The sequence below is a fragment of the Ambystoma mexicanum genome, chromosome 12 (genome assembly GCF_040938575.1).
Source record: "Ambystoma mexicanum isolate Mex_15411 chromosome 12, UKY_AmexF1_1, whole genome shotgun sequence".
NCBI lineage: Eukaryota > Metazoa > Chordata > Amphibia > Caudata > Ambystomatidae > Ambystoma > Ambystoma mexicanum.
In genome coordinates this window covers 629,186,229-629,198,647 of record NC_090936.1, presented here as the reverse complement: position 1 = coordinate 629,198,647, position 12,419 = coordinate 629,186,229, and the positions used below count along the sequence as shown (strand labels likewise).

At 44.3% G+C, this 12,419-nt stretch overlaps 1 protein-coding gene across 1 annotated transcript in view; it reads left to right on the top strand.

Moving 5' to 3' along the window:
• AASS (aminoadipate-semialdehyde synthase) overlaps positions 1-12,419 on the top strand; it is a 950,357-nt gene that overhangs the window by 696,908 nt on the left and 241,030 nt on the right. Inside the window, exon 16 of the mRNA XM_069629092.1 lies at positions 9,047-9,157. Coding sequence (XP_069485193.1) covers positions 9,047-9,157 — 111 coding nt within the window. The remainder of the gene's footprint in view (positions 1-9,046; positions 9,158-12,419) is intronic.

Here is a 12,419-nt window from a genome sequence, read left to right as displayed (position 1 = left end):
ATCTTAATATTGAAATTCCTGCCGCCTGCACGTGTTTCGACCTTCAACTTCAGGTCTTCTTCAGGGCTATTTTGCCAATAATGGACAACATTATTTAACACATGAAAAATAATTCCAATAGCATTTCGTCAGTAATAAATAATCGTACAAACTGCACAATGATTCGAAGGGGAGGGGGGTGTGGGGGGCAAAATGATATATTTTTGTGAAGGAGACTAGGGATGTTTATCAATTTCATATACCTATTACCATTTTGTATACTGAGGTGTACATGACAAGTGGCTCTGTGCCATGTGTCGCGTATCAGTTCTGGCTTTTTAGCCAACATCATCTTGGGACTTCAGAATGATACTTCGAATTGGAAGAAATAAAACTAACTACCAGTCCCCGAATGCAGAGTTCTTTTTGGTGAGCAAGTACTAGGTACAAGTGCCACAAAAGCATCATGCAGCCATTTTGCAGCTATTCCTTTTTTGGGTTATCTTTAGTCCCTAAATTCCTAGAATGGGGAAATACTATTGTACAACTGAATAACATATGTGTAGACCTGTTTATGGAGATACAATAAGAGCGCAGTACATAGCGGTGCACAAAGTCACCAGAACAATTTAGAGGCTGTAGATGAGAGACAAACTGAAAATGTAGTTCAAGAAGTTTTATTAGTGTTGTTTGGATGGTTGGGGTTTTACAAGCATCTCAGACACTGAAAACGTCTCTGTAAAGTTCTTCCTCTGATATCTATCCACAGGTGACTCTTGCATCCTGACTCCAGGGGTGGAGGCCTAGACCCCTTCACCGCGATCTGTTTTTCACATGCTCTCTCATTAGGCGTGGGCAATGGCAGATGTCAGGGCTGGGTAATGAAAGGCTGCGCCTCAAAGCTTCTACCGAGGTTCTAGCCAACTTAGCATCTTAGCAGGCTAAGTCTGGATATAGTTGCCACCTCCTTTGTCTTCGGGTCGAGACACTTGTCTGAAGCATACCTTTCTCATCCTCCTCCTCGACGAGTTGTAATGGTCTTCTGCCAAAGGGGACCCCAAACAAAATATGATTCCAGTTTACTCCTACAAAACAAGGGAAATCACATTTGATTATCAAAAATGTTTTGTTCTGATAATCATAAAACATAACTTAAGTGTCATACTTTTCATAATTTAAATAGGTTCAAAAATGGTCTAAAAAATGTACCACTGCATGATGGAACATGATTCGCATTATCTCCACCAGTACAAAAATGCAAATACCTTTTGTTAAATAAACTTTACACAACATTTTATTTTACAAAATGGAACCTCATTAATACAAAATGCACAACTATTATCACAAGTATTCATAACACCTCTACACTAGATAATCACAAATCACACACGCTGTATGGCAACACATACCAAATTCATATGTCCTGTTGATTCACACAGTTTCTCATTTATTGAAATACTCTCCCAATTGCCGACTAGCTCTGACAATATGCCCATAGCTTAAGGCCTAGACTTCCTCCGAGAAATGCTACTTTTGATGATACACCAATCAATTCTGGCAATGTCTTCCTCAGGACTAGGATCATTCGTATATCGTGCATCTGATTGAACCCCCAATCAGTGAAGCTTGTATTCCTCTTTTAAAGGTCGATGGTAAAATATCATTCTTCAGGAGAAAATGTGGTCCCTTGTTAAAAATAGTTTGGAAATAACATTCAACTATTCATGAAGCTCTACTATTTCTATCCAAAATGTGTGTCCCAAAGTGCTCAAACATATACTTCCACAAAAGATATCCAAGATCTACATAATTCCCAACTGGATTGCTCAGGGAAACATCTTTATCTTGCTTTTAGCTTTAGCAGGAATAAAGGTTGGAATATCAAAGACCACCTAAAAATAGCCATATTATAAAACTGAAATTCATTCCAAATGAAGACATTTTACCCAAACTGTAGTCCGTTGCATAGAACATTCCATTAGGTGCAGTCATTATTACAGGGGTCCTTCACTACAAGGGCAATGGACATTTCTTTCCCTATACCTACTTTTTCTCAGTGTGCTAAAAACGAATGCATTTGCCTTCTTTACATTCATATATTAGTGCCTTTCTTTGATGTGTCACATCCCAGTTCTATGTTGAAACCTCTGATATACCTAATGTTCCACCACCTCCCCCTATTACAGGCCTTCGTTACACAGTATCTAGTGAATGTTCATCCACTAGTGATCTAACATGAGTCATTTTACGTTCCAGCATTACTTTGGCACCATCTCACTTTCTCACAGGGAATACAATTCCTGTAGTAAATTACCATTGCCTGTTCAAACACAAAGACCTGCCTCATTTATAATGCTGTTCTATATGGGTTACTCTAAAAGCAAATTATCATAAAAATGAAGATAAGCATACACTTCATAGACACTCTGGTATGTGTCATTACAATTGATAATTCAAACCTTCTCTATGTGAATTCAAATGCTTTATCCTAAGGTGTTGTCTTTCTGTTGATTTATGTTTTTAAATTGTATGCTGTGTGAGAAACTCATGGTGACCAAAAGTAAGACAGACACAAGTGATCACAGTTCAAGGGTGTTTATTGAACAATGAAAATGGTATATGGGTTGGCATAACGCCTAATCTAAACCTAAATCTAAGATGGGAACAGGCGTCAACCATCAAAGTAAAATAATGCAGTCCTAGTGATGTCATGTCAAGGCTTCACCAGCACAAGATAAAAGTTCCAATGGTAGATGGTCTCAGGCTTCACCAGCACGAGACAACAGTTCCAGTGGTAGTTCTCAAGACGTCGATGGACAAATCTTGTTTCCTTAGAAAGTCTCTTGCCTTGGGGCATGACGTTTGCAAACAATAAAACAAAAGCTCCTTTACCAAATGAAAGTTCATTTGAAAATCAATATGGGTGATGGATTCACCCCTTGGTCCCACTCCTCTGGGGCTGACCCTTGCTCAGTAGAGTCTTTGGATGATAGCTTAACTCCTTGGATCTCCTCGTTCAGACTGAGGTTGAGAATCAAATTAAAACACTGCAAATTCCATCTGTATTCAAACGAGGAAGCCCTATGGTGTTAGGGGATAGCCGGCTGTGACTCCCAGTCGTTCCTGAAAGAAACTCCTGCAGAAACAGTGGTCGCTGGAAGACATTCTAGCCCTAGCACGCTTGAAAGTGGCAATGCAATCCCAGTTGGACAGCCTAGGCAAAGTCAACCTACAGCCAAGACCACCGAACCGGACACGGTCAACAAACTCTTCACTACACTGAATCTACTGCCCAAATGATCAGAAGCCACATGCTACAGATGTGGGTGCGAATACCGCCACACAGGCGACTGCCCTGCCCTTGGACAAAAATGCAGTGGTGGTGGTGAAAACCACTTCAGGGCCATGTGCAAAAACGTGCCCACTTACCCTGCCTGATAGAGAAGTCTTGGGGAACGAAGGAAGATGGCACTGACAACCCCCCATGAGGGCAGACCTGACACCGACCCATATTGACAGCGGTGTGACGAGCGCCACCACAGAAAAGCATACGCACTTTGTCGAGTGAAGACCAGCAGAAAAAGTGAACCGTTATGGCCCTTTTAAATGAGGTTGCACATAGTTAGATGGATGGGGATGCAGAATAACTGTTACACCAATTAATAAGACCGGCTCAGGAAGTTGGCAAAGTATTCTGTTTTATTCTCAATTGTCTAAAACAGAGAGTACAACGGACATCAACAGATGTTGCAGAGCATAATCTCGAAGCATTACATTAAAAAAAACATCTTTTATACCAAAGTCATTTGTGACGTCCTACTACGTGGCAAACTAAGAAAACCTACTAGGTATTGTGATAGGACTAAGGGGAACATCTAGGTATACTTTCTGTAAGGGATTGGATTGTGATTGGATCTCTACAGTCAGGTGGACAACTTGTGCCCACCCCTAGTGCAAGTAATCTTCATATCTATTGAATACACGACACATCATTGGCTCTCAAACTATAGGGCTCCTTGTTATGTGGCCCTCAACAATTGGTAGGCATGCTTGTACCCTTCTGGAATATTCCACTCGCTAGCAGCTGCAAAGCTGGTACCCCAGGTGTCGGTGGGTGGACTTGACCATGCCTTCCACCCAATTAGCCCATCATCCATCATCACACTGGCCGTCTGACATTTGAATTCTCTTTGAACTCGGCCTTGCAAGGGAGTGCAAGCACGTTCTTATCTTCAAGTCTCGTTGCTGCTTGTCCATTTTCTATTTCCATCTACCCCATGTGACAGGAGACCGTGTTTTAGCTCCTTTTTCGCATTTAACAATATTAAATGAATACAATTTGGCACTCATGGTGTCTTTCCTTCGCACCTTAACAGGGGCTTGTCTCGCTTCTCACATTCTCGGTATCTTCAAAGATAGCTAATTAATTTCTTGGCTGCCCCAACCCTCGACACTGGGCCAGAAAACCTTCTTGATCCTTCCTCGATCTTTAGCTGTTTTTCTCTGCTGCGCCATACTTTCAGCCCTTCTCTTCACGGGTCCTGGCTTGCTAAAGTTGCAACATCGAATATCCAGATTCTATATAATGGCGGCACCGCCCTTAGTCTATTCACTACGTATAGCCAGCCTTTATGATTACTTGGTCTACTTGCGTTACAGCATCTGCACAATTATAAAACGGCTTGCATTTTCTTCAGTGCTCTTTGCACGTGCAATCTTCATCCCGTGTACTAAAGTCTCCTCAATTCTTTACTTCGCCATCAGATTCTATACGGACCATACATTCTTTCCTTCGATTTCTCTTCTCAGTGTGTCATCTTTACTTCGTTTGACGTCACCGATCTTTTCTCTCACTCATCTTTACACGTCTTCAGGGATCTCCCTTAGGAGACCGTCATCTTTTCGGGGGTATTTCATATAGGGCTTTCTCAATGTATTCCTTGTCTCAAAGGCTTTCCGTGGTATAGGCATCATTAATGGCGTTGTGCATGTTGAAATGTCCGGCTTCCAATATATAGGAAAAATGGGGGCGGGACTTCTGGTAGAAGCATTTGGCTCCTCCTCTACAAAAGGGATATGTGTGGGCCCTAAATAACAGCACAGCCCGGTCCTGACAATACAAGTTAACAACATGCTGCTGGAATTTTTAATAGACAATGGAGCCACGGTTAACATAAGTGAAGAAGCATACAACACTCTTACAAAGGCACCGAAGCTTAAGAAGTCCACCGTTGACATCTACCCATACAGTTCCACCACGCCACTGCCATGAAAAGGCATTATCTCTGCCATATGCATGCATAAGCCTCACGCAAAGATCCAACTGCACGTTCTCAAGACGGAAGTGAACAATGCCTGTATACTCCACTTTAAAAACGCAGTGGAAATGGGTTTAGTACACATCCTATACCAGCTGATCGATGATAAGTACTTCGCATGGCCAGAAGACATCAAGGCAGCCTTTCGAAAAACTGTTCAAAGGGCTAGGAAAGTTGAAAAAGTCCAGTTTCACATCAACCCAGAGGTTAAACCTGTCGCTCAGCACTACAGGGGCATACCCATCAATATCCAAAGGCAGGTGGAGGAGGAGATCAACAAACTCTTAAAGCAACACGTTATAGAGCCTGTGGCAGGACCCACTTAATGGGTATCCCCTATAGTACCTATCCCGATGAAGTCCCTGCACGGCTCCATCAGACTATGCGTGGACATGAGGGCAAATGAAACGATAGGAGAACGACACCAGGCACCCAGAATAACGGACATGATACACCTACTACATCGTGCCAGTTCTTTTCAAAGTTGGACCTCACAAAAGACTACCACTAGATCGCAATTGCGCCAGAGTCAAGATATTTTACCACCTTCGTCACCCACATGGGCCTATTCCAATAAAAAAAGACTCGGTTTCGGCCTCTCGTCTGTGGCAGAGATCTTTCAGGAGGAGGTCCACAAGGTCATCCGGCATGTCCCAAACTGTCTGAACTACTGGGAAGACGTGCTTGTCTTCCGCAAATCAAAAGAGGAACATGATGCGGCCCTACATAAAGTCTGCTCAGCGGTGGAGGCAGCGGGACTGACACTTAACCGAGTGATATGTGAATTTAGGAAAGGCTTGCTCATATTTTTCAGCCACATATTCTTGGAAAAAAGCATGAGGCAGGACCCCGAAAAAGTAGCGCCACTGAACACCGGCCAGCAAAACGTTTCCGAATTACATTCCTTTCTGGGACTAGCGAGCTACTGCTCAAGGTACCTGCAGGATTATGCCACAGTCAGCAACCCCCTCCTCCTGCTCACAGTGAAGGATCAGCCCTTTGAGTGTTTGATGGACTGCCAACATGCCTTCAAAACCAGAGGACATGGAAGACCGAAATCATAGTGGACGCCAGCCTGGTCGGCCTTTGCGCCATACTGATGCAGCGAGATTCCTCAGACCCAAACGGCAGGCTCGTAGTGGCCTATGCAAGCAGGAGCCTCACGACCACTAAACAGGCATACTCCCAGAAGGAGAAAGAGAGCCTGGCAGTGGTGTTGGCCTGCAAGTACTTTCACCTCTTCCTGTATGGAAGACTATCAGGCCCTCCTGACAATATTTGGCGACCCCAAAGCGAGGATGCCCCCCAGAATTGCCAGGTGGGGATGCGGCTACAGGACTATAAGTTTGACATTGTGTATCGCCTGGGCAAAGAAAACAAATCTCTAGATTACCTATCTAGACACCCTACGGGTCCCCCACAAGCGGGCCCCTCCATTGCTAATGCTTACATTATGCCATCCATCACCTGCAACCTCTACCGGTGGAGTGGGCCACCATAGAGAAAGAATCGGATATTGACCCGGCCGTCTCAATAGTTACCCACTGCATCAAAACGGGTAAGATGGCGCACATCAAACATCAGGCCAGATGAGAGCAGGAGTCTGTGAGGGATGACATAAGGTCTCCGGAAAGTGAAAGACGAGCCAACGGTGGTGGACGACCACACCGTTATAAAAGGCTGCAAGGTTGTCATTCCGTCATTACTGCGAGAACAGAGTCACGCTGGTGCACGAAGGCCCCCGGGGTGGGGGGTAATCTCCACTAAACGCCTCCTACGTCAGAAAGTGTGGTCCCCCAAATTGGACGTTCTGGTAGAGGTCGTCGGCAGGTTTAACATTTGTGCAACATTTGTGCACTAGTGGCTTAACCGCAGCACCCCAATCCACTGCAAATGTCCCCACTCCCAGAAGGTGTCTGGGAAGAGCTGGCTGTGGACTTCTTTGGACCGCTACGCAATAGAATATACATAGTGGTGCTCATCGAACACCTCCGCTTTCCGGATGCACAACTGATTGAGTCCACAGCAGCGGCATGCATCATCCCAGCATTAGACCGAATGTTATCGACCTACGGGAAACCGAAGGTAATAGTCGCACAACGGCCCACCGTTCACGTGCCACGACTCCGACAACTTGGACATTACAATGGGTTCCAACACCGAAAGATAACCCTGCGGTTGCCCCAGGCCAAAGGCATTGTGGAACGGTTTATAGCCAATATAAAGAGAACCCTGCAGACAGCCAATCTGGTCAACAAACCGTTCGAGCAGGCGCTGTATCAACTCCTACAGGAAAACCGCCACACAGCACCACAGGTGTCGGCCCATCCGACTTCGTTTCGTTGAGTAGTAAGGACAAGACCATCTAAAGCCCCTGCTGCAACACAGGCCGTACCCCTAGAACAACAGGCCAGGAACAGAAGGAAAGAATGAAGGAGAGAGCTGATGCAAGGCGAGGGGCGAAAGAGTGTGAAATAGAACCAGGAGATCACGTAGTGGTATGCCAGCTGAAAGCGAGAAAGGAAGACCCGACATTTGCGCCTGAACGGCTAGTAGTAACCAGTAAATAGGGCACCATGATAACCCCCAGCGTAGAACACCAGCACTCCATAACCAGGAACGCCTCCCAATTCAAGAGACATATGGGCATCATGCCCATGAGGTGGGACCAATCGTATGACAGCACAGATGACACGCTCTCAGACGATTCCTATCAAAAAGATGGGGAGCAATCAGACGGAGACGAGAGCATTGGAGGCGAACGGTCACTCGTCCAGGCCCTCCCTCTCCCCATGAGCCCTCAACGATGCCATTTCAAACCTCGCAGGCTAATTTAGGAAATGGGGTGAAAGCACAGGTGACACAGCACGTTATAAAGGGGGGAGATGTCACATCATGACGTGGCAGGCCTTGCACCCTCCCGCATTATGTGGGTGGCCCATGTTTCGGGCCAAGTTGTTGCGGGAAGTGACATTGGGCTAGGGAGGGGTGCGAGGAGGGATGGCACTGGGTTTCAGTTCAGTATGTTGTAGAGGGCAATAAAGATGGTTCCCAATTATGCAGCTGTGTGGGAGTCTCTATTATTAGAGTCTGTGCCTGCGTGGTGAGCCGAGTCCTGCCTGATCCTGAGCGTCGTCTGCCAGGCTGACAAGAGGTATTGCTATTTGTTTAGAGTATCTTGGCATAACTGGCTTCTTTTGGAGAGATTGCTAGTATTTTCCCAAGAGAAAGTAATGTTATGTAGGCTGATGCTCCTATTGCGATTGATGTTTTAATGCAGCACCATGTGATGTGATATAAAGAAAGTATTGCTGCTGACTAGAAAGTATATTGTGGCAGTGATAGGCTGCAGGGAATTAAGGCTACTTTGTATATAGAAATATGCATGGGTCTGTGCACTTTACTATGCCTAATACCCAAAAGGACTGCTACAAGAAAAAGGTATCACTTGTGGGTTAGAGGTGTATGCTTTAAATGCTAGAGACCAATGGCAGGTATTTTATGTTGACCTACCACTTTAAAGATTATGGAGTCAGCTATGCAGTGTATTTTGGACTGTTCGTTTGGAGATAAGACAATATCTTATGCATGTCTCACACTACTGTTTCTTTCTAAATAAAAGATCCACTTTGAAAATGGTTTACCTTAATGGACGTGCTTACTAAGTTTACTGATTGATTTAAAAAGAATGTTAATTTTGTTCCTAGTCCCTAAAAATGTGTTGACTTTAATCTTTTTTTCTGTTTCAGCTTACTGCCTTATGCAGCCCATCCTTTTGTTGCCAAGAAGTGCATCAGCAATAAAGTTAACCTGATCACTGCTAGTTATCTGACGCCTGCTATGAAGGAGCTCCATAAGAGGTATGAATAATACAATTGAAATGGAATATCTTCTCGTCATAGATGGTGCAACACATTTTTTTAAATGGGTAGATATTTATGCAGTTCATTGATCAAATCCTTTTTGATGTGGTGGTGAACATGTTTCAACTAGTTTGCAAGGCCAAATCAAAACCACTCACACATGCACACCCAAAATCCCCCACACCTCTGCACACACAAACACTGTTTCCTTGTCTTGCAGTCCATCTATCTTTGTTATATTCAACTGGCACAAGCAATTCTGATTGTGAGTGATGGTGAATTATTTAATTGAATTTGTATGTATGTTTAACCACTAAAGTGAGGATATATGACATGATATCATACAGCATTTATAACGCGCTTATACACATGTGAACCTCCATGTCCTTTCTCTGTGGAATGCTAAGAACATGACAATTATGTGCTTCACCCATTCATTAAATAATTCATCCTACATTGCAGAGAAAAGGCCCCTATCAATAAAGATGCTGATGCAGAAAGTATGTTCCAGATGGTATTAGTCATTGTAAATAAAAGCAACAGTATTTACTATTTCACGTGGTGGTCATTAAACTCTTGCCACCTTATAGTGTTTATTTATATAAACATTTATTTCTGTAATGTTCCTGGGCATGCTATTCAAATCTCTTAGCAGTACGTGTTCTCTTGGTGTATTATTCCCAGTGCTCCACCAATGTAGTCCACTGTATTAATTATATTTCTTAATAAAAACAGACAGTACATCACATCATCAATGCCGGTACATCAATAGGCAGGGGTGCCTGAGTCTAGGCACGTGCAGGATGACAATGGTCAGACGCATGCAAAAAGGGGGAAGGCAACAAAATTAAAAGCTGTTTCCGATGTGGGAGTACATTCCCATTTGCCAGCTCTGGTGCTTGACCTGGGATTAGGACAAGAGTATTTTAAGTGCACTAAGAAGGGCCACTTTGCTCGTTGTGAGAATTCTTCCTGCATAGCGATTTGAGAAATCATCATGGAATAAGATGTTTTTGACGACACTTTGAATGTGGAACGGGAAGGTATTAGTTGGTCCGTAAGTCGGATAGCTTCCAAACCAAGAAAAGGAAAAAAAATGCATGAGGTTGCAGTGCTCAATGGGGTGGATGTGCCATTGCTAAATGATTCAGGTTATGATTACACCATTACCAACTATGGAGTATGGTTTCAATATTTTAAGGGAACACGTATGAATCCCCTAAAGATTAGGGCCAATGCCTATGGTGGAGCACACACTGAGATCATGGAGGTCTTTCAGGCAGATTTGGAGTCCAAGGGCAAGAAGACCCAGGCCAATGTGGCTGTGTCAAAAAGCGGTGGTAGCCTGCTAGGGTGGTATGAACAAAGTGAGATGGGTATAACTATAGACCCCTTTGTTCCTGGACATGTGGCAGCAGTGGCCGGAGTGGAAGGTAGTAAGCCTGAAGATACCTTTTAGAGAAGTTTCAAAAGAGTCGCTAAACTGTTTAAAAGCATTCCAGCATGGGATCAGAATCAAAGATGTGGCCATGCCTGTGGCAGCCAGAGCGAGAAGTGTCACAATAGCGTTGAGAGAAGAAGTCTCTTTTGAGATTAAGAAACCTGAAAGACAAGTAATTATAGAAATGGTGGAGGCATCAGAATGGGTGTTGCCCATGGTTGTGGTGAGGAAAGTGAATGTTCCAGTCATGCTGTGTACACTTTAGGAGGGTGGACCGCTGTGTAATAGTGGACACATTTCTGCTTCCCAATATAGGGGTTTAAGGTAGCATGGCTGCATGAGCTAAGGTTTTCAGCACAATTGGTTTAGCTTCTGCATATCCCCAAGTGAGCCTTCATCCCTCCCCGCCCACATTCAATATGCATGAGGGTACATAGCGGTTCAGGAGGATACTTTTTGGACTAGTGTCGGCAGCTTCTTTCTTCTAAAGGGTGATGCACAACTTACTAGGAGAAGTCAAAGGAGTTGTATATTTCCAGGATGTTATCTTGGTTACTGGGAACAACTTTGAGGAACATGATCAACCACTTACAAAAGTATTACGTATCCTTGATAGAGTGGGGCTTACCCTGAGGAAGGAAAAGTGTTATTTCAGAGTAGCTTCTATAGATTATCTGGGACACCAGCTTGAATAAAGGGTTCGGAACTAATGAGGAGTTGGTAACAGCAATATTGCAGGTGTAGCTACCAAAGGACAGGCAAGGGGTTATGTTGTTTTTAGGCATGGTGGCGAACTATACCAAATTTGTTAGGCATTTTGCAGATCATTGTAAGAACATCAGAGCATTATGTAAAAAGGGTATTGCATTCAACTAGTTTAGTAAATGTTAAGGAGAATTTACTGTGCAAGGGGCACTAGGGGCTTCCCAAGCTCCGCAACCCTGGAGTATTTAGCTCCAATGTTAGTTTCGGTTAGAATGCCATTCTTTATAAGAGGTTTTTTCCGCCGTTGACCTTGGTTGGCTATGTCGGGTTCCTTTGGTTTCTTTCTCTCTGTGCTCGTGCATGGCTGAGGTTCGACGCGGCACATCCTGCCTGATCCAAGTATGCGTTTGTTTCTTCTGGTGTCTGAAAGAAATTGACTTTCCCACCATGTTGTACTCTGAGCCGAGCTGGAAATAGCATTGAGAAGGCGATTTGGTTATCTCTGAGCCTTTGCCTGATGGCTGTGAAAGATCTCCTCTGTGCCTGTACTGCTGGAGAGAAGTCTGGGCAAAAATGAACTCTGTCCCCATCATGGTGTAGCTCTCCTTTTTCCCTGGCGAGTCGGAGAATTGTATCACGATCTTTGTAATTAAGCAATTTTGCAATTATTGGCCGGGGAGGAGCTCCCAGAATGGGTTTGGTTGATGGGATTCTGTGGGCTCTCTCGATGACAAATAGGCGAGAAAGAGCCTCATGACCGAAAAGAGTAGTACACAGCGCTTCCACATAGTCTTCCATTTTCGTTTGTAGCTGGTGTTCCCTCACTCCGACAATTCTGATATTATTTCTCTTAGAGTGGCCCTCCAAATCTTCATTCCGAGCGTTAGCCGCTTTCATTTGGGTCTCCAGTTGCGCCACTCTGGCCACTAGGGCCACCGCGCCGTCGTCGAGATTGGAAATGCAGTGTTCCACCTCATTCAGGCGTTCAGTGTGGGTGTCTAGACAATGTTGTAAGAGGTCAGCTTTAGAGGAGAGGCCATCCATCTTGTTATTGAGACTCCCTATGCCTGCCTACAGGTCAAGCAGGAGTTCCTTAATGCCTGAAGAGCATGC